The sequence below is a fragment of the Ctenopharyngodon idella genome, chromosome 10, assembly GCF_019924925.1.
Source record: "Ctenopharyngodon idella isolate HZGC_01 chromosome 10, HZGC01, whole genome shotgun sequence".
In the NCBI taxonomy this organism is placed as follows: domain Eukaryota; kingdom Metazoa; phylum Chordata; class Actinopteri; order Cypriniformes; family Xenocyprididae; genus Ctenopharyngodon; species Ctenopharyngodon idella.
Window position 1 is genome coordinate 24,868,365 of NC_067229.1, and position 23,780 is coordinate 24,892,144.

At 36.0% G+C, this 23,780-nt stretch overlaps 1 protein-coding gene across 5 annotated transcripts in view; it reads right to left on the minus strand.

Annotated features, from left to right (window-relative positions):
• The window catches only part of psd3l (pleckstrin and Sec7 domain containing 3, like), a 102,499-nt gene that overhangs the window by 40,641 nt on the left and 38,078 nt on the right, over positions 1-23,780 (minus strand). For 4 of the 5 annotated variants that reach the window (XM_051907590.1, XM_051907591.1, XM_051907592.1 and 1 more), the window contains 5 exons: positions 16,085-16,276; positions 13,788-13,868; positions 11,607-11,719; positions 10,623-10,681; positions 5,420-5,509 (listed from right to left, as the gene is read on the minus strand). In XM_051907590.1, coding sequence (XP_051763550.1) covers positions 5,420-5,509; positions 10,623-10,681; positions 11,607-11,719; positions 13,788-13,868; positions 16,085-16,276 — 535 coding nt within the window. Of the gene's footprint in view, positions 1-5,419; positions 5,510-10,622; positions 10,682-11,606; positions 11,720-13,787; positions 13,869-16,084; positions 16,277-21,428; positions 21,609-23,780 lie in introns of those variants that run through there. The other variant, XM_051907594.1, reaches the window with a different exon arrangement.

Here is a 23,780-nt window from a genome sequence, read left to right on the forward strand (position 1 = left end):
ATTATTTGAAATAATCGCATTTTTGGTGCACATGTAAACGTAGTGATTGTGCCATGAACTAACAAGTTATAGAAGGCTTTCCAGTCCACAAATCACAAACATTCACCATGGATTTAATGTAGTAACGCTATCTGTAACCATGGTATTATGGCAAAAATAAGTGCTTCACACTTTCTCCAGCAATTCAAAGCTCTAAATATTAACCAATTTTAATGTTAATTTTAATGTGATGATTTGTAAAACTAAAAGTTTAAAGATGTAGGAAAACTAAAACTTTGTGGCAAACTAACACTTTTATTTAAAAAAAGACATGAAATTACCACTATAACCAGTAGATGGCAGCAGAGATGCACTTATTTGCTTATTAGCCATTTCCACTCCCTAATATATGGAAAAAGTACTAAGTCACAAAGTCTCATGAAAAACAAAAACTTTTCTTCAAATTGTGATTAAATTACACAGAAAACAAGAGCGCTCTATTTAAAATATAACACAGAAGCTGTCGGTCAGTTCAGTGTGATATTAGAACAACGGTACATTTAATAAGAGTAGAATATTTTAATTTTCCCTATAAAAATGAGGGTTTTACACTTTACTATTGTTAAAAAAAGTTAATTTTATCTGCATCTCAAGTGCTTTACTGTCCAATTTCCAATAAACAAACATGCCATTTTATTAGTAACTACACTTATTAATGCAAAACAATAGTAATTTTATGATTAAATTAATTATGGTTAAAAGTGCTACCAAATGAGGCGCTGGTGCCAAATCAGATGCTGGTGGCTCCATCTGTAGAGCTTAGTGGCACCGGTGTTACTGCTCTCAAATATTAGTCTGGAGCCCTGAAGAGGTCATGACGTTCCTTTTTTGCAGTATTTTAATGTTGCTTGATGTTCACTTCTAAAGTTTTCTGCACAAAATACAGTTACATATTTGCAAAGCAAGCTTTTTTTCCACCCTCATTCTGACCCTCTGTCAGAAACACTCCATTTTTGGTGCTACGTCTTGACTTGTCAGTAGCAACAGGAAGGTAATGGTGTAATGGATAAAAGCATCTGCCAAATGCATAAATGTAAATGTAAATCTAATGCTGGACAGGCTATGGAACTGATAAGGTAAAGTGGGTATTGATGTGTTGTTGTGGAGGCGGTCAGATGCAAATATCTGCCACAGTGGGACGTCGCAATGCGGAGGAAGTAGAAAACTAGTGATTTTAGCAGCTTGGACACATGCTATTTTTAGAAACCATACAGAATTTTTTATAGTAGAATTACCTCTTATATGTCAAAAGATCAAAATAAATTTGATTCCTCATGTCATTAACACCTTTAATGATGTTTATCAATGAACAATTCAGAAACTTCTTTAAAAAAACACTTACCTATACTTTTTAATATATTTAAAAACTATATTTATGATCAAGATGAATACACACACCTGTATTTGAGTTTTACAAAGAGAAGAGTACATTTCTGAGAACAGCTAATAACTTTACTTTCGTTTTTTAGTTGTAAATAAATAAATAATTATGGTCTTTCTGCATCATTTATGTAACTAATTGCTTAAGTTGACAGCCCCAAAATGTGCATTTTATTAACCATCAGCCACTCTGCTATCCAAATACTGGCATTTCTGATAACATGAAATAAACAAATTAGAAGCATTTTTCCACCAAACTTATGCCTTAATAATAAAATAAAACATTAAGTTCTGCTACAAAGATGCTGCTGGCACTATGTGATTCAGTCAGCCATTTACCAGAGTTCCTTCAGATGCCAACCAAGAAATATGAAAGGACAAAATAATCCATCAATATATTTTGAGTTTTGGCAGGTTAATTTCACTGCAGAAAACAAGACGGTGACTCACACAACTAAAAAACTTGACCTTGTACTCAGAATGTGTCACTGAAATGAGCTGAAAACAACTTTAAATGATTCTGGCCTTGCTGCCTCAGATCTTAATAAACTTGTCTGATTGTTTCGCTAGATGTTAATATGACCGAGGTAAGTCTGTCAAAGATGCAAACTACTTCATTCCACAGCACTGAACTAACTGAACCGAGACAAGATTATCTGCGTCCATTACAAGAATTCTTGTGACCTAACGTCAAAAAGACATATTTGACACAAAAAAACCTGAAGAACCCAGTACACAGCACTCTTCTCTTTCATTAAGACAAGTTGTCAGTGAGTCATTCAGCATTGTGATACCTGTGAGCAGGCCATAAAAAGCTCATAAAAGCAGGCAGCTCATGGAGTTGGCAGAGGACAGTCACGACAGACGCTCGGCAAGGGCACTCAGTTTTGGTGCAGCTTTATATAACGTCATATAAAGTGCTCACTGAAGTTACTGCCAATTTATTAAGCATGCAATACACATCCTGTTAGTGTGTGAAGTGTATTCATTTTAATAAAGCGGGACAGAAAGGGGCGGGAGGTGCGCTATCCGGAAGAGGTGGTAATTATTTATGTCCACTGATTTTGGCAGATCACACTCATTTGATCTTGAGCCCACGTGGGGCTGTTTTGGCCTGTTGTTGATTGAGCTTGGCTGCAGTGATCGTGCCAGCACCGGACATTTCAGAGGAATCATGGGGCAAGGATTTTTTGCAGTTGGGCCACAGATCTGTTGGTGAATCAAAACATCTCTAGAAAAGGGGAAGTGACCATACAAAGCCCAATCAATCAAAGTTTCCTGTAGATATCTGAATAGCCTTCCGATAAGATTAATTTCTCATCTGAACATTCATGTTATGTTTTGTCATGAACTGACAAATGATGTTATAAGTAATATACTGTAATTGCTGAGTGGCCTTAGAAGGTACATGTGCAGCATTTAAAGGGGCTATAGGAATTTTCATGCATTTTAATTGCTTTTTTATTGCCAATGTGTGAAGAGTTTGTAATAAAACTTAAAAAACAAGACCTTCCCTGACTTCTTAGGTCGTCTATGAAAGCCTGTAGACTGATTTTTTTTACGTGAAGGTTTCGGGACTTTTCGCCACAAAAATCAAAAGGATGTGACGCATGCTCCCGAGATCCTCTCTTCCGTTCAATGACACATGAAATAAATGCTTAAACAATGTTCAGGATAATGCATTCTGTACTGTAATGTCAATGTGTCATGCAAAGAAAAGGGATTGATTCAAACTATAGTTTTGCATACCCAGATCTATATAGTCTATAGTTTCAAACATACTTTAAAATCAAACTATCATGACAGTGTAATTTTAATGATCTGTTGACATTGATGCCGGTGAATTGCAGAGCTGGAGCAAACATATCCACATCACCATGATCAGATGCTTTCTTAACTGCTGTTTTCTCACCGTTGTCATTTTTGTTGTGTGATTATTTTGTTATTTAGAGAAAAGCGATTAGCATATATTTACATATTCATCTAAACGTTGCTCTCAGCAGCGTGGACGATGTTGGGATATATCACTGCAAAGGTATTTCCAACTTTATTTACTTCTAAGCGAAGAATGAACAAGAACTACGCCGTGAGAATATCAGGGCCTTGAATCACGTTCAGTCTCTTGTGCATTACGTTTGCACGAGTGCGATCACAAGCAGTAAGTTGCTGGCTGCAGTCCACTTAATGGCCACCGGTGCATTATCGCTAATAACAAGGGTTTCTGAATTCTACATATAGCTCCTTTAAAGGGATAGTTCACCCAAAAATGAAAATTATCCCATGATTTACTCACCCTCAAGCCATCCTAGGTGTATATGACTATCTTCTTTCAGACAAACACAATCTGAGATATATTTTAAAATATCCTCAGTCCTCCAAGGTTTATAATGGTTGTGAATGGTAATCCAAATTCTGAAGACAAAAAATTGAATCCATACGACTCCAAGCGAATTGATGCATTTGTGTAAGACTAGTATCCTTATTTAAAACTTTATAAAGTAAAATAATGAGCTTCTGGCGCGACAGCCATACGCATTCGACGTAGGTCCAAAAAGCGTTAACTTCCGTGACGTAGTACACAATGCTATGACATTCTACACATTCTAACATGAAGTACAACACGTAGTACGTCATGTCATTGTGTAGATCGTAATTGCATTGTGTACTACACCACGGAAGTTAAGGCTTTTTGGACGTACGTCGAATACGTATGGCTGTCGCGCCAGAAGCTCATTATTTTACTTTATAAAGTTTTAAATAAGGATACTAGTCTTGCACAAATGCATCAATTCGCTTCAGAAGGCCTTTATTAACCCCCTGGAGTTGTATGGATTCATTTTTTTTATGGATGGATACATTTTTTTTGTCTTCAGAATATGGATTACTATTCACAACCATTATAAACCTTGGAGGACTAAGGATATTTTTTAAATATATCTCAGATTGTGTTCGTCTGAAAGAAGATAGTCATATACACCCTAGGATGGCTTGAGGCCAAGTAAATCATAGGATAATTTTCATTTTTGGGTGAACTATCCCTTTAAGCAGACCTGTGTTTAACCCCCTATGCATTTTTTAAATAATTTATCAGCCAATTTATAAGCCCACTTGAAAAAAGATTATATTTTTGGATTACAATTAAATTCAGAGCATTTTTTTTTCTTCAAGAAGCTTGTAAAATGTTTATTTAATATGGTTATCAACAGTTTGTATTAATTTTTTTATCTACTGCATCTTGTTGTTGTTCCTGTAGCTCAAACAATAGCCAGCAACAGCAAGGTCATGGGCTTGGTTCCCAGGGAGTGCATGAACTGAAAAAAAAACTGAAATTGAAAATCTTGAATGCGATGTAAGCTTTAGATTAGCACCTGACAAATGTATACATTTAAATTTGTGTGAACATCACTTATGATCACAAACAACTCAAGATCCGAATATTTACATAATTACCTCCATATAAAGAGAAAATGACAGTAACAAAAAGTGTCCACTTGCTGTGAAACAAATAAATCCTCTCCTGCTCTCTATCCTGTTCTGTCAGACGCTTCTAGCCACACAAGTTTGATATCACGCATCATTGCATTTTGCATTCTTAGTATTGCCACAAGATATATTTTTATTTTAGTATTCACTTTTATGGTGGAGCAACAGTTTGAAGGGGATGCACTGCACTAGTTCAGGACTCCAAACGTCCATGTCTGTCTCCAATAACAGCATCCATTACTAATGAATCCAATTCAAGAGCGCTTTTGTGCTAAACTTGTATCAGGTGTACAAACATCAGGTTGATGGTGATTGATTAGTAAGGATCAGATGATCTTATGAAAACAGGGGAAAGTAGACGGCATTGTGTGTTATAGAATATCACTGGGCTCCACGGACCTGGAGCAGCTGATTTCCATTTTGAGTTTTCTGTATCGTTCACGTCGGCTTTTAATGTAACGCATCCTTCCACACGTGATCTTACAAAGGAATGCTGAGAGATTTGTTTGAGTCTTACCTTCAGCAGCTCCCGGGGGAAATCTTGTCCTCCGTTGAGTCCGTCCAGGTTATTGATGAATTCTTGGCACGTCATCTTCTTCCCAATATTCTGTGGGGCATGAGAAACATTTATTGGGCTGTTAATGGGACAGGATGGCACTGCATCACCCTGATTTAACCCTGTGAGCCCGACATGACCTGATGCCACTGACAGCAGCAGAGCAGAAGATCTCTAATGAATTTATGCTGACATCCCAGCAATGGCTGTAAATCAGTCAGTCCTGCTTTCTCATCAGATTTACAGACTGAATAGTACTTTGCGTTAAAAATAAGGAGCCATATGTACTGCTGGGGTGAGATCTTATATCACATTATTTATCACCACGTAGTTGTCTTTGCTGGAAGTTCAATGTGAAACCGTTTATATATTAAACACACTACCATAAGATTTTTTTTTATTTTTTTTTTAAAGAAATTAATACTTTTATTCAGTAAGGATCAAAGTGACAATAATATGACAGAAACTATCTCTATTTCAAATAAATGCTGTTCTTTTGAACTTTATATTTTTCAAATAATTCTGAACAAAGGACCACAGTTTACAATAAAATCAGCACAACTGTTATCAACATTGATAATAATAATAAATGTTTCTTGAGCAGCAAATCCGCATATTAGAATGATTTCTGAAGGATCATGTGACACTGAAGACTGGAGTAACGATGCTGAAAATTCAGCTTTGATCACAGGAATAAATTTTACAATATATTCACATACAAAACAGTTATTTTAAATTGAAATAATATTTCATTGTTTTTACTGTATTTTTGATCAAATAAATACAGCCTTGGTGAGCAAAAGAACCTTCTTTCAAGAACATTAACAGAAAAATATAGACCTTAAACTTTTGAACAGTAGTGTGTGTGTGTATGTAGTAATGCCTCTTATTGGATAATCCAATAAATAACTTTGCAAATTAAAAGTACATAATATTTTTTAATTGCTTTCTCTTCACATTTGATTGCTTTCCTCTTCACTTGTAACTTGATGGATGCAAAGCAAAAGATTATATATAAATTAATATGTCTGACATCATATAATGCCAAGCTCATGTAAAAATTCACAGAGGGATGCAGTTGATTAAATACTGCTGGACGAGGTGACATATTTAACTAAATGTACAGGATTAAGACTATCAATTATAACACCGAAAATGATCTAATCTAATAACATAAGATTATTTAACTGTAATGTGTAATCACCTACTAATGCCTCATTACTGATGGCCCATGAACATTTGCTCTGAGCTATTTTTTACAGTTTGTGTACAATAAAAGAAATTTAAGTGTTTTAATATAAAATGTAACTTCATTGAATCACTTAAACAGTTTGCATTTTGTTAGAGTATTAACTATCCACTGAAAATGTATATAAGTATTTGGGATTGACAACCGCATTTACTTACAGATGTGTCTCGAAATGTCCCGTTCAAACAGCAACTTACTGTAGCATCTCGAATTCTATCTGTATGAATGTGCAACGGGAGTCAAGCCCATATTCTTTTACCAGTAACAATGGTGACGGTGACCAAAGTAATATACTGTACAAGACGGTGACGTCCATGAAACTGAAAAGTCTTATCACTTTTGACACAACAAGAGTGCAATCGAGCCGAGATTTCATCTGTTAAATCTTTATTAGCCGACAGCAGCTTTTATATCTTGGATGGAGAGCAGAGAATTTGAGTTGTGCGTAGAACACAAAACTGATGGGAACAGCTCCGGTGGAGAACTTTATCTAAAACCTTCAGATGACACACAGCTCATATCTGTGTAGCTGAAGGTACCGAAACCACGCATGAAAAAAATGCAATCCATGGTAGTAGAGAGCGGCTCTTTCGACTGTATGATGTGACAGACAACTATTTGTCCACTCCGGTTCTGTTCACACAGCGTGGGTTTTCCAAGAATGCAGTTGTGAGTCCTGAAAATTTACGGGTGTGAGTTTGGTTATAGAATGTGGTTGACAGTCCAGTAAATAACTGAACTGTGTGTAAGCATAACCATGTTAAGGACATTGCCTTTGTGAGCATCTGTCCCCCTGTTCTATGATACAGTAGTTCTTTATTTTGTTTGTTCGTTCTGTAAGAGAGCAAAAATACCTAAATAAATGTGGGAAAAAATATGCACCAAACCATTTTCATACCTCTGGTATAACAGCTCATGCAGGAACAAACAGAGAAAATGTCACAGCAGAACAGATCACAGTTCTACAACTGCTGTAATGACCAAAGCCACGATAGCAGAGCTGCATCTCACCATATAAACAATACTGTGACCAGCTGAAGCCTGCTGTAAGATCTGCAATACATACACTAACTGCTGCCATTAGATATTATCTACAATTACTCTGTCTGAACCTTGATTTCTCCTTCACAGCATCAGATTGCTGCTTTTATAATGTCACGACAAAGACCGAAGGAGCGGCTGCTTGCATTCTAAAATAAAGCGCAGACGGTGTTTGTTCCACTGACTTTACTGTTCCTGCCAGCACCAGCCGAGTTTGTAGGTGGATGGCACTGACAAATGTTCAGACTGGCACGAGAAATCAAAGAGAGACACAGGCTGCTTCCAAATACACGATTCAACAAGATCTCGCACTGCAGTTTCATCGGCGAAATGATGCTATAACCTCACGTCATCCATCACTTAAACAGCCATTTTTCTCTTTCTGTATGATTTGACATGGATCTGCAATGCACACATATCACAAAGTCAGCAAAGACTGACTGACAATAAAACACTATTTTGCAAGGACAATAAATCATTCTTAAAAGTAACATTTGAGTCTTGCTCAGTAACCAGATATCATACTCAAATACAAAGCAAACGTGTGTTCATTCCCCCGCCCCTAAAGTTTAATTCTCATTACTGTAAAGCAAGAAAGGTCTATTTCATATTTTATTTCATTCTGAATGAATCATGTTAGCATTTGTTATACTGAATGCAATTTAGGCTACTAAAAAAACGTTCTCATAAAGAATGATTTCCATTATGTTTTACAGTAAGTATAATGAGATTGCATTATGGGAAAATGCAGTTAATTGTATTGTCACAAACAATGCCCTAATAAAAACAAATGATGTTTTGTTTTCCTGTATTGATGTACTCATTTCTCTTATGCTCATCAAGGCAGCATTATTGTGATCAAGAAATACATTAAGAATACTGTGAAATATTATATTACAATTTAAATATTACAATTTAAAATAGCTGTTTTCTATGTGAATATATTCTGTAATGTAATATATTCCCTGTGATAAAAACTGAATTTTCAGCATCATTACTCCAGTCTTCAGAAATCATTCTAATATGATGATTTGCTGCTTAAGAAACATGTCTGATTATTATCAATGTCATTTCTTTTGACATTTTTTTTGTAAAACAATGTAAAAGTCTTTACAGTTTTTAATCGATTTAATTATTCCTTGCTGAAGAAAAGTATTAATTGAAAAAAAAAAAAAAAATCTTACTGACTCCAAACTTTTTATTGGTACTTAATGTACCGTTGACACGGGATGTTTGGTCGAGAAATAACAAAGACCCTTTTTATTCAATAAGTTTCAGTCATGTCACAGGTCTTTGTCATTGGACATTCTCATTCTGAAGAGAATGTGAGCAAACAAACATCTTGGATATCTGGAGTTAATTTTGACAGCTTTCAGGAATACAATAAGGCTAGGTTCACACTGTAAGGCTTAACGCTCAATTCTGATTTATCGCTCAGATCTGATTAACAGATTTGAGTGTGAACAGGTCACGGTCCCAAAAAAGAACAGTAACAAGATGGTGTGCAGCAATCTGTCATGCGGCAGTAAACACGGAGGTTACTGAAGTCAGCATTAGGGGTTTAATTATGAGCCGATGTGCTCAGGAGGACATAAGGAGGTCAAAGACGAGGATGAGGAGTTTTTCTAGTTTTCCCTCACTGTCCATCCATTGACTAACTTCACTGCCATCTTCCATATTAACCAAGTGACCAAAGAACTACCGTTATGTAAAATCTTTGGAGTGATTCCCATCAGTGCAGAATTGTAACCAATGTCGATCTAGAGTGACGTAAAAGTAGCATGAATTCAGACTGAGGTTGAATTGCAAAAAATCTGATTTAGTACCATATATGGAAGTGGCCCAAATCAGAATCTTAAAGATCAGATTCCATGTGGTTTGTGCTGTTCACACTGTTAAGAAAAAAACAGATCTGAGCAAAAAAAAAAAAATCAGATTTGGGCCATTTTGCCTCCAGTCTGAGCGTAGTCTAAATTACCTTAAAGCTAAAAATAAGTTTTGCTTTCTTTACGTAAAACACAAACATCTCCTTTCATCTTTCAAATTTTGTCTTTTTGAGGTGAAATGGGACCTGGACAGACTTTGAGGAGATTCCCCCATCTGCACCTGCTCTGTCTCCATATAACCTGTGTGATATGCATAACGCTTCTCTCCACAAATGGAGCCATGTATTTGTGTGTGGGTGTCTGGCATACATTTCTGAAAAGATCCACGGCTGCGCAACTTTCAGCTGTATTCACCCACATGACATGAAACTAAACAATGTTTGAAATGAAAGCGTCTAGAGAAGTGCTGTGGCGTGGGCATGAAATCTCTACGTCTCCATGGCACATGCGTTCTACTGAATGTGTCAAACTCCTGTAAGTTCCAAGACACATGATCAAACTCCATGGAGACCAATGAGAGGAGCTATTCTTAGAGAACCCAGAATGCACCTCACATTTCACTTAGGAAATAGTGGGGGGTGCAAAACTTTCTTCTTTCTTCACTGTAGTTACTGATGGCACATATCTGAACCATTTCTTTTTGTTTTCTTCCTGTGGTTAAAACCAGCTGGTTTTATTTAGACACATTCATGCAGATTTATCAGGTTTAACATTCAATATTTAATCACAGATATCTACAAATAAATAAATCACAAACGAATCTGACATGCTTGATGCACATTGCACCCTGCCCCAAAAGCTTATTTTGTCTTTTGATTTTGGAGTAAATATGACCCAAACATATTGTCCTCCAGTAGAATCTTTACATTCGCTGATAACAGGCTCTGATAAGGTCAAACGGTGTCTGATTTCAAAGAGGGAACAAACTGTCACTTCTCATTTAGCTGCTAATATGAGAAACTCTACCAGAGGGTCAGAGGTCACTTACAGGGCCATGAAGGTCAGTGTTGAGCAGCATTAGCGCACAGGTAAGGCAATGAACTCCATCTGCAAACATCAATGAAGCACTCGTCATATTATGAACGCACTCACATACAGGTCAAACAGAGAGAACATTATTTTTATCATAACTTCTGATATCACACACACATTCATTTCTGCATCGGGAGAAAATCTAACATCACTTCCATGGCAACAGTCTTAGCAACAAGGAGATGGTTTAGCTATACTGGCCATAGCTGTTACTAAGAAGGTTGCTATGGAGGAAACGCAACACTGTGATACTGAATGAGCGATTAGACAATCACGCTTTATGGAGAATTAGTAAAATGATCTGACTTATCGAACAGATATCTAATGTTCTGCAAGTGCACAGTATTTCATAAGGAGGGAGTTCTATATGTCAAAGCATTAAACACTAAAATAGTCCACAGGCAACTTTTACATTTGAGACAGCTGTGCTAGTTTCATGTCTTTCGTATTACTCCACATTCTCTTCCTTCTCTCATAAGAGTGAATGATATAAAAAAATATATATATGCATCACAGTATTCTTAAAATTTCACTCGATAACAATATACATTACAATATAAACATTTTTATGGAAATGTGATAATAGTAATAGTAGAAATGTGTTACATTTTGATTTTTTTTATTTAAACAGTCATGAACACTGAAATGAAACAGCTTTATCAATATCTGTTTAACATTTTAACTGGTATATCACCCTCTTCTATTCTTGCATTATTAATTTCAACTCATATCAATATATCTTATCCATTTATGTATTATTTGGAAAGTAGCCATGCAATAAGTAGGATAATGTACAGTCAGACTGGGTGATCAGGACCCAAACACAGAGTGCAAGTGTGTATCACTCTGTTAGGGTCACATATTCTCATATTGATGGAAAACACTAATCTTGTAAGTAATGAGTGAATGAGAAAGGTTGCGTGAGGTTGACATGCAATACCTTGTGCAGTGATGACAGTGGGATTACACTGATAGTACCGATTAGAGAAATGAATTAACACCCGCTCCCTCTCCTGAGTCTCGCCCATTAGTGAGAATGCTTTCAGAAAACATCTGCAACAGAAAAACAGCAATATAACATGATCATCACAAGACGCATGGACATGATGTCTCTGATTTGTAGAGCCAACAAAGTGCCCTAATCAGAGCAGAAAACATGAATGATGTGTGTGGGCAGAAATAAAGGTTCAGAACCACACAAACAGATAAATGAAAAAGTTTGAACACTGGGTGATTATCTAAACTCCTGAACTGTGATCTGGCATTGACCTAAAATAACTTTATAATAATAAAAATAGACTTATTTATTTAAACAACATAATAATGTTCATCATTCTTTTGTTTCCTAAATGATCTTGATTGTTAAAAGCGTTTATTCAATTACGATACAGCAAAACAGAATAAGTGTTGCTTTTCTTTATAATTATAACAGCAATGAGCAAAAAGTCCACAGACTCATTTCACAACTTTTAAAGTCCCCCCCCCCCCCCCACCCCGTAGTCAATAATTTCATCCCTTAAAACTCATCTTTGATCACCAAAATGACACATTTAAAAAAAATTTCCTGTGAAATAAATAATGTAACTCTACACCCTTGCTTCATTTATTATACACTGTTTTATGAATATACTAATTAGCCCCGTCTCCACTCGCACAAGCTCAGAGATCCACTCGGTCAACTTACTGAGGTAAACGCTGCACAATGGTATCGCTTTTTACAATGCCAGACACATGACAGTAATTAATATGATTAGACTTTTGCTTGACTACATTATCAAACAGCTGCTAATAATGTGTTGCTAATGTTACACGTTCCCACTCGCGAGACAGTATCCTTAAAAATCAGTTTCCTTAGAAACGCTTCGAACACCTTAGAACATCAGTGGAGAAAGGCATACAGTTCATCATAACATTGTTATTAGGGCTGCACAACGATTAATCCTGATTAATCGTTTGCAAAATAAAAGTCTGTGTTTACGTAATATATGTGTGTATTCTGTGTATAATAATTATGTATATACAAATACACACACATGTATAAATTTAAGAAATATATGCATGTATAAATATATATTTATATATATATATATTCTATATTACATATAAATATTTTATATATAAATATAACATTTTTCTTAAATATATACATGTATGTATGTGTATTTATATATACATAATAGGCTTGCTACGGTAGTCGGTGTTACCGGTGCTACCGGTGTTCAGTCACAACACCGGTTTCATTACTTGCCCACCGCGGCACCGAGGTTGATTTGTTTTCCCACTTTAACGCGTTAAAATATTTGCATTTAATGCAATTAACATAGTATCCATTTTCTGCATTATATGATCAAGCTCTTATTCATGCTAATGGTTTTAAACCATTCAAGCACGACAAGGCAAAAGAGAACGCGCTGTCTGTGAATGTCCTGCCTATGTGACACACACACACACACACACACACACACACACATATCTCACGTTGCAGTATGAGAAATTTTATTTAACAGTAACAGTACATATCACAATATTGCATTTTTGCTGGAAATTTTATTAATATTAAGTACTCTTTTTTTTGATATTCCAACGAATACATTTACAAATTAAACCGTATTTCATTTTTTGTGGGACCAAGAGATAACCAAAAGGCAAAATTATAATATATGTAATATTATTATGTGTAATAGTGGCATCATCGCAAGAAAAAACAATCTTTCTATTTAACACGAGTTAAAAACCCAAGACTAAACAGATAACCAGATGAGGCACACTTCTAGACATTGCAAAATAGCAGCGATATGCACATTGTGACCGTATGACTGCACATTAGTTAAAACTCTGCTTGGCAACTGTAAACAGCCTTCAGTTACAGCATCAATACTAAATCACTACCCTTAGGATGCCGTCTACACTAGAAGCACTCGCCTGTGACACACTTTGCATTTTACTGATGCATGGTATATAATGTTATACCACCCAGCAGTCCTAACATGGAAATATGTATTAAATAAAAGCCACTGAATATACAGCTTCTAAAGAGCTCATTAACAATGACGCATGCAGTCAATCACACATCAGTGGGCTCTACCCACATAATGACATAAACACTTGACATGAGAAGTACCTGAGAGATTGGTCCAATGTCTGGTCTGTAAACTCAAAGAATGTGAGGTACTCTTCTGCAACCATCTTACTGAAGTCATTACTGTGAATGCAAACACAAAAAATATATTACATTACTATGGAGATAAAAAAAAAAAAAAAAAATTACATTCACATTATGAAAAAAAAAATTACATTCACATTCACGTGGGTTGTGCATCGTCAGCGCGGATGAATCTAATGTTTTAAGGAGAATGTGTGGCTGTCAGTCACCGCACCGGTGTGAATACTGTACTTCGGAATCATAGATTGTAGTCTATTTTCACCAGAAAATGTCATTTGAACAAGTAAGTAACAAATCTTCCACTTTTGTTCTGACCAACTGAGAAAAAAAGCATTACAATAAATTGCGCTACCATTGGTGATTAAATCTAACGATCACTTAGCTCATATTACATCAAACCGTGCAAATTGTTCTCAAACTGTTAATGTTAACAACATCAGCATTGCGTGACTATGTGTGTATTATTGTTGCCTGTAGATATCAATTTCTGTACAGTCTAATCTCTAATGTTAATTTGTCATACCATACAATCCGCCATCAAATTGATAAGTTTAATTATTTCAGCTGCTGTGAGAAGAGGCTAGAAATGATGCGTCAACTGCAGCATCCTCACATGCCATATAGGACTCCTTCTTTATGTAAACAGACGTGACGTAATGACGCAAAGACGAACGGCTGTATGCTCCAATTTCCCGCAGAAACCTTCCAGTACCATCCGGATTAGGAAACATTATTACAAGCTTACCGTTGTGAATCGGGCTAAGGTAAGGAGATAGTTTTGAACACTGGCTGGTTATGTACTTACTCAAAAATTGATTTTGAATCATTTTTAACCAAAAAAAAAAAAAAAAAGTTACGGACTGCAGCTTTAATATGACTTTTATACTGACAGAATTTTCAAAAGCTGCACAAATACAGGACTGCTAGAAACTATTTTATCTAGACTTTTGATTGTAAATCTTATTTTCGGCTCATGACCTTTTAGCAGAGGGCAGCTGTTTTTTGCTGTATTAGAAGGCATGATATCAAGCCAAGATTTGCTTGAAAAGACTTGTGTGAAGATCTGCGTGATAAGCTGCAGACAGTGATGGTCTTCAGACAGCAGGAGAGTGAGACAAGATGACCACAGGGCTGTGGACAGTGATGCTCTTACGACACAGGATGAACACATGGATGAACGCAGGGCTGTGGACAGTGATGGTCTTCAGACAGCAGAAGAGTGAGACAGGATGTGCAGGGCTGTGGAGGCGGTGCTAGAGAGCACACTGGAGTAATGATGCTCTCCTCTGGAGTACTGTGTCTGGCACTGAGAATGCTTATGAATATGGATGAGTGCCTGTATGTTCAAATCTTTATTTCTGTGTGTGAAATTGTGAGGGATGAACTTGAAGGCTGAGGGCAGTTCTTTAAGGGGACTGACAGTGTTTAACTGCTCCAGTGCAGTCAATGACCCAAGGTCACACACAGATCTGACAGAGGAATTAAAATTATGCCTTAATGTTTTTGTCTGTAAACCCCAAGTGAGCAAGTCAAAGTCTTGACTGTGTCAAGGAATGAAAAACTACAGGGACCTGAACTGTAAATGTTATGTACATAAAAAATAAACTTTTATTGAAATGTTCATGCATCATTTTTCACGCAAACTTTGACATTTATTTTTTAAAAATCTGGCATAGATATGTGGACTGTGCATACACACTCTTTTAGTGCGAGCGAACTTATGATTGGGCTGAAGTACACAGAATGATTTTAAACATGTTACATCTTAATGTTGCATTGACAGCAAGGATTGCTTGGCTCATGGTAATTCCATTTTGAATTGTGCTCTAAATTGCGGAAATCATGCTCTGAGTGCAAATAAAACATGTTCACCTTAATAACAATTAATATTTGATGTGCCCTTAACTAAGAATATGGCTTAAGCAACATAGAAAGTATAAGATACATGACAGACTCATTAAGTGGTTAAACGGTTAATTAGTTGGTTTCTACAGTAGCTTTTTCAGAGAGAGCATGGTGAAGTGACACAGAAGTGTAATGTAGTCAACAAATCCAAAACTACCTGCCAACCAATCAGACTCAAAGAAAGCATCTACATGTATTTTTGCAGATTGTCTTTCTTCAGGTTCAATTTAGAGACTAATGTTTTCATTCTCATCTGGTTTCTTGTTATAACAGGTATCCAGTGAAAAACAGGATAGAGAGGAAGAAAACCCAGAACTGAATTTATGGCTGAACTGAATTTATGCACTCACTTCTTGCCCAGATGTTTAGCGACATCCGAGCGTCGGAAGCCCTCCAGGTGGTAAAGTCGTTTGGCCAGACGTCGGGCAGCTTCCTGGTCGCTCCGACCGCCATTGTGGAGAACATCTGTGTCCTTAAGACAATCCACACCATCCATGTCTGAGTCCCAGTCCGACAGCACGTCCTTCAGCCCTGCATCGCTGCTACACAACACACAACCACACATAAGACAGTTACAATTACAATAGGGATGGGTCACAACAACTGGGTAGTCAGTTAGTTAATGTAGATATTTTCTTTTTTAAATTTTAATAGTTTTAGTGGCACTGCTTTAATTAGTTGTGCACAGGACAACCCCTCTCTGAAAAGTTCTGCCCTACTGAAGTTGGCATAAAATTTTTGACCCACTTTGACCCATATTGTTATGTATTTCCGAGTGAAACTGCTTATCAAACAATAAAAATAATGTAGGGTGGAACTTGACTTTATCCATCGCTTGTTGTTTGGCTCATGAAAAGTGAGCATTGCATTCCGGAATGGAGGCAGATCTGAATGTGATTGGCTGAACTGTAGAGCAGTCTTGCATACATCAGTAGCGAATAATAATGAATAGAGCGCTCATTGATTCACCTAAACAATTCGCTGGCCACCAAAAAGTATTTGGACACTTAAAAACATCTCAATCCGTTCATCCATTGAACTCTGTGTAGAACACTTTTGAGGAATCATCTGATATCGTCTGAACAGTAACAGACATATTTGAAATCTGAGACCACACACATTTCACCAGAGAAAAACAAACGCAAAGCCCAAATCCACAGGCCGACGATACAAAAGACCAATGTCACCACAGGCCTCTGCCAATAAAGATGAAAGCCAAAACTACACCAGAAACAACTCAGACAAATGAACCGATCATCACCCGCTGTCCTCCCACATCAATGACATCATCCAAGATCTCAGAGTCCAATCTGTTTTATTCTGGTTCTGGCAACAATTAGCCACTAGAAGGATAATACAGACAAACGCTAGCTGTGTCATGAAGGACAGCATCTGGAGAAGGTTATGATCATTCACACAGAACTTCATAGAGATGTGACACTGAAATGCAATGAGGAGGTTGATTAAATAAGACAAATGCTTTTTTAAATTTCTTCTCTCTACACAGTCTGAACACAGGTGGAGATTAATGACCATGAAAACTTTAATTAAATAGTATTGTTCATTGAGGTTGGTTTCTGAAGAGCATGTTTGTATTCATTTACTCCAATGGTACAGTATCTGTTATCCTCAAGTCATCACACACTCCTCATCACAGTTTAACAGTGCCATCTGTTGAGTGCCTGAACAAATGACAACAAAAAGGAAAAGAAAAGCTCAGGATATAGTGTAGAAAAACTGGGTCAGCTCATTGGGAGCAGAGGCAGTTATGTAACAGTTCGTTCTGCTCCTCTACTTTGATTGGACAAAATCACTGTCACTTCTTCTTCACTGTATAAACAGTGACACAAAAACAAATAGAAATTTTCCTTAATTTACACAATTTTAAAAACACTGCTATCTGTTTCCCTAGTTTAGAAACATGGCCACAGCAAAGGACGCTAATTGAGAAGTGAAGAAAAGTAGAGAAAATAAAAGTTCCTCCCCTTTTCTAGGAAAAAAAAAATAAAGAAACAATTTTTTATTTCAGTCTAAAACTTATTAACTTTTGTAGTCCAACTGTTAGAGATTTAACAGTTAAAATAATATAGGACTAATACTGCATAAATAATGTACCATACATAATACAGAAGAACAGAATTAGATAAGATAATTAGAACTGTTTAATGAGAAATTTTTAATTATTGAAAATACTGGGCAGATCAATACGGCATATGTTTACATGTCACAAAATTCTGTTGTTGTGTGAAGCTAGATTGCCAATTTGAGAGCTAATAAGGTCAGGACTGAAGTAAGAAGTCTGCTTTGTGCAAATAATAAACGTTCTGATGGAGATGACACAATTATTCCACGACAGTAACACTTGTGACTTGGAAGTCCAAAAGTTAAATTGAACAGATAGCTGAAAAACTAAAGCACTTCTCATCTGGGCAGATGAAGAAAATGCTGCAGCATTTAAAAGTCATTTCCAATTACTGACATCTCAAGAGTTTATCTGTATTTTTTGGTGCTCATGTGTGAATGGAATCTTATAGGTAAATATGTCGTTAAGCTGTTGCTTGTGTAAACAAGCAAATGTGATGCCTTTAGTAATCTGGCAGAAATTTTACAGAAATTTAGCTGGTTTAATGTGTGAAAGCAGCTTATGAAAGAGAGATGTTGCATCAGACTATATCTGCACATCTGTTTGTGGCTGAACTAGTTTTTCAATTGCACTTTCAGAAGGCAATTATTTCTTCAATATGCAACAAATATGCTAATACCATCTCCAGCTACACAAATTATTCATAATATCATATAAGTACATGTGAAATACAGTCTAAATACTGTAATCAATAACAAATTAAATATATTCAGCCTTCAAGTGTTTCTCAATGAAGTAAACATAGCTTCAGGCTTTTTAATGTTATTTTTCAAGTAAACACTCATAGAAATACATTTAAAACAGAAAGTGTTTTTCTCTTTCTTTAGTCAGTACTGTTGTTTGATTAATATTTGTCATAATAAAAAGCAGCAGGTCTATCAGAATGCATTTATTACACCGCTATTTAATTTTTATTAATTATATTAATTCAAAATAATAATTTTCCAGTGTGTCCAGAATTGTCAATACTGCCCAAGAAACTGAGCCTTTGCTAAGCCTTAAAGTGTTACAGACCAACTACTGCTGTCTGTTGTAAATAATAGTGGTCCCAGGTTCAAGTCCCAACCACATTTCTTCTTCACTTTTCTGTCTACACTAGGTCTGCCCCCTAATATTCGACTAATCGTTAGTTGACTAGAAGAGGCTTAGTCGACCAAAAAATGTATTATTCGGTTAGCCGCAGAAAAAAAAATAAATAAATAAAAAAAACTCACGCAGCCCGTGAGGGACAGATCGTTAATGGCAGTTCCTTGTGGTAATTACAGTATGTTGGGCAGGAAATCCAAACGTTCGCCTATTATCCATCGACCTCAAATATGGCTTATCATTTGAAACATGTAAGTAGTCGCAACTATACATGGCTGCTCACTCTAACATTAATTTAGATAAATCTGCGCTATTATTAGGTGCATATCCAAGTGCTTGTGTGGAGTGTGGAAGCTAAAGTATAGCGCACTTACTGCAAGACATGGATGCACTGGCACGATCACTGGCGTTTTTCATGATAACAGTGCATATAGGCGCGTCCACTACTGTGGAGATGACGAGTCAGCATCATCGATTTAATTTATTGATAATGTTTTCTGTGTTTTCGGCTACAGAGATTATTAAATTGTTTAGACAGTCTCCTTGCTGTTTTTTCACGACACATTCATCATCATTACTTCTGCCGGTGCACTGTGGCAAGCTTTTTATGTATTATATATAGGCAATTAAAGGCTCATTATTATGATTTATATGGCTTATTAGTATACACGTGCGATTAGTCGACTAATCACTTAAATGAACGACTACGAGTCGACTAGAAAAATCTTTAGACAAGGGCAGCCCAAGTCTACACTAAGCTTTCCAATAAAGGTAGAAAAACTAGACAAAGGCAAAGTCTTTTTTAAGACTACTATTAATGCATTAAAAATGTCTTTCTCTTATTATTATTATAAATTATATTTAAAGAAAAATGTTGCCAGGTAAGTAACACAAGCTACAATACTTAAAATAGGCATCCAGACAGTTAAAGAGTTAGGTAAAGGGAAAGGGAAAAAAGATGATTAACTGCAGGCTTGTGATGCCAATCGAGCTTAAAAGAAACCTAAAAGTGACTTATTTGAAAGGCAATTTCAGGCTAAACTAATATATGTACATCAAAAAATGCAAAACTATAAACCTATAGTAAATCAACACCTAGATGTGGAAACTCCTCAAATGATACATAAAGAGTAAAAAGAGAAGGATTTCAGATATTGGAGGTGTTGTAAATCCACAGCCTGCTGTTCTAGTGTTTCACCACAGGGAGGCAGTCATAGAAACATTACAGATCATCAAAGCATCTGTTTTCACACTACACAAGTACATCAAAACATCAAACATACAGCACACAAGTACAGGTGTGAAAACAATGATCTTCAGGCAGAATGTCTCATTTACTCACATTACACACTTAATATCATTTTAATACCTCTTACAACACACAACGCCTCACCAGTTGATTAAAAATTGCAACTAGCATTAGTGCACAAGTGCATGATGTGTTTAAAGTAGACTGATGTGTTCCTATTCACATCTTGTTGGACAACAGCGTTTCTCAAAGACATAAGAGTGCATGTTGTCTTAAAATCAATTTATAACAAATATTGATTTGTGCAACAGTATATATCTTCATTAAAAAACTACAAATATTGTAAAACAAAGTTCTGTAAATGATTACTAAGTGTTCATTAAAAAAGCACAAAAAGAGAGAAAAAAAAAAACAAGAAAGGGAAGGGTAAACTCACCCTGTAAAAAAAAAAAAAGTAATTTGCTACAAAAACCAATTCAAACATTTTTTAACAATTGTGTCTGAAATTGTTATATATAATCCAATTGATATAATCCAATGCAAGACATACTAACATATACAAATACCATGGTGTGTGTGTATATATAAGTGCTGTCAAAAGATTAATCGTGATTAATCGCATCCAAAATAAAAGTTTGTTTACATAATATGTGTGTACTGTGTATAATTATTATGTATATATAAATACATTCATGTATATATTTTAAAAAATCTGTTATATTAATATACAATATATATATTATATATATATATATATATATATATATATATCCCACTGTGCCATGGTCAGCCACAAAAAGAGTATCTAATAATAGATAGCAATGATGATACTCTAAGTTTCCAAGTATGCTTTGTGTACATCTCTGATAAACGTTTGACATCACAAATTCATTATTTGTTCTTTTTAGGCTAAATGAAGAGAGGAGTGAAAATGGCAGTAGTTCATTTCTGCGTTGTGGAAGACTCAATGTAATTTATAAAGACAAACATTACATTTCACTCCAGCGTTTACTCTGCAAGCGACGCGATGCGTCCTGTCACAAAAGAACGCAACGCTCCCGTTATAAATTACCCAAGTTGTTTGTATGAATAGCGCATACGCGTTTCGAGCGCGTCAACTATTCACAACTTTATCGACTACAAAGAGCGCGTTGCGTTCTGATGTATCGCGTCGCTCTCGTGCAGTTATCATACTTTCAATAGTGTCTTTGTTTACCTGCAGATTTCACGTACACGTCCAGAGCGCAAACCTCCAACTCTCACACAGCGCTTTCATTAACATCCCGACAGAGACGCGAGCTCAAATGCGCCGTTAAAGTTCAAACATCTCTGGTTAAAGTACGAAAATAAAACGATGTTCAAAGTTCGGCTCATACTAGTGTCTGCTCATCCCTCGCGCATTTCCCACAAACCCTTGCTGCTCTCAGCCAGACCTTGGCGCACAGAGGAGGGAGAAGAAGAGCGGGAACATCCTCTTCGAAACTCTTTCTCAAAACAACTGAAAGAAGATTGACGAAGAGCAGATGGAACTCTGAAGATGTGTTTCCATACTACAGCTACTAGAAAAGTAGTATGCGAATGTGTGTGCAGTATGCATGGAATAATTACAGTAGATGGTGCTTTAAACATAAACGATATGGCATTACATAGCCTACTAATAAAGTTGATTTCTTTTTGTTTCATATATTAATCTAGATACATAAATTAACTTGCACATTTTTTCTTTGGCTAGGGCTTCATTGTGCCCCATTTTACTACAGAGATCTTGTGCAAACCAGTATGAAATCACAGATAACCTATAATAATAACTAAGTAAAAAACTTTTTTAAAAAGTTGATTTTTAAAGCTAATTTAGTCATTGTTTGGGATTAAAGAAGTGAAATCATTCTGGCATGTGAGAACCACAACTAGAACAATTATTCATTTTAGAGCACCACTATAAAAACTGAAAGTGACCACACCTCTCATTCGAAATGGAAAACACAAGGAAAGTTGCTCTTATAGTGTTAAGCTTAACTCAAAGATCTATGTGAAATACAGATATTAATTTCAAACTATAAAGAATTATTATGAGCTCTAAAAAAGGAAGACACAAAGAGGCGATGCATGAAGTTCCCTGTGCTATGACACATGATGCATGATGGGAAACAGTGTATATCTTTCATTGCCGGAGCTGGACTCTAAACGCAGCAGCAGTTGCACAGACAGTGACCACACCATGTTGGTTTTTTCTGAGGCCCTGAAGGGAGTGTCTGGCCAGCTGTGCTTCTACAGCACAAACCTTCTCTCTAGCCTCGTGAAGCTTGTGCAAAACTTGGCCTGATTCTAACAACTGGTTAAGACTAAGCAAAAATTACACTACAATAATCTTAACATTCACAACATGTAAATATGACACTTTAATAAAAAGGGTTGAAAAGCAAACAGCAAATCGCATGAATTATATAACGATAACAACATAGAGAAATGATAGTGTTGTAATCACTTTCAGAATTATTTTTCGAATGATAAAGTGATTGCAGGGTACAGTGCGCTGTTCACAGGTAAAACTTGAAGGGATAGTTCACCCAAAAATGAAAATTCTGCCATCATTTACTTACCCTCAAGCTGTTCCAAACCTATATAAATTTATTTGTTCTGCTGACCCCAATTAAGATATTTTGAAGAAAGTTTGTAACCAGGCCGTGTTGGGGTACCACTGACTTCCATAGTAAGAAAAAAAATACTATGGAAGTCAATGGTGCCCAGAATTGTTCAGTTTCCCACAATCTTCAAAATATCTTCCTTTGTGAACAAAGAAATGTATACAGGTTTGGAACAACCTAAGGGTGAGTAAATGATGACAGAATTGTCATTTTTGGGTGAACTATCCCTTTAAAGGCCCTGATCATACTTCAAGCTAAATTGAAGAACAAACTGGTGTGACGTCATTTTGAACAAAATAAGGCAAAAATTAAGTTCCTTTGAACTTCATTTAAACATTGAACTTTGAACATTGGTCTGTGGCAATGACACAATAGATGGGTGTTGCTCTGAGGCTTCTCTACACTGTGTTCCAAATTATTATGCAAGTGACATATCAGTAGGATTTCAGTACAATAAACATTCAGATTTTAGTTTTTCTAAGAAAGTGTTTGTTTATTTATCCATGTCTTTTTAGATAACTGGTATCAATCTCAGACAAAATAATTTGCCATGTCTACTTAGGTAAATGGAAACCCTACTTAGAGGTTGTTCCACATTATTAAGCAAGTCACAGTTCTCATGCAATATGAAGAGGAATAAAGATCTTTTTGAAGATGAAAAGCATGAAATGGTGCAATGTTGTGCAAAAGGCATGAAAACAACTAATATTGTGTGAAAAGTGAATGGAGATTATCGAATTATCATAAGATTTGTGAGTGATTTAGAGCACTCGGTCAGATAAAGGCTTAAGGAAAGTTCCTGTCAAAAAAATTAATTTTATTAAAAGGGCAGATAAGAAACAGCAGTTTGCTGTTGAGCAGCAAACAGGTATTTGAAGCTGCTGATGTCTCTGGAGTCTCAAGAACCTCTCCATGCAGGCTGG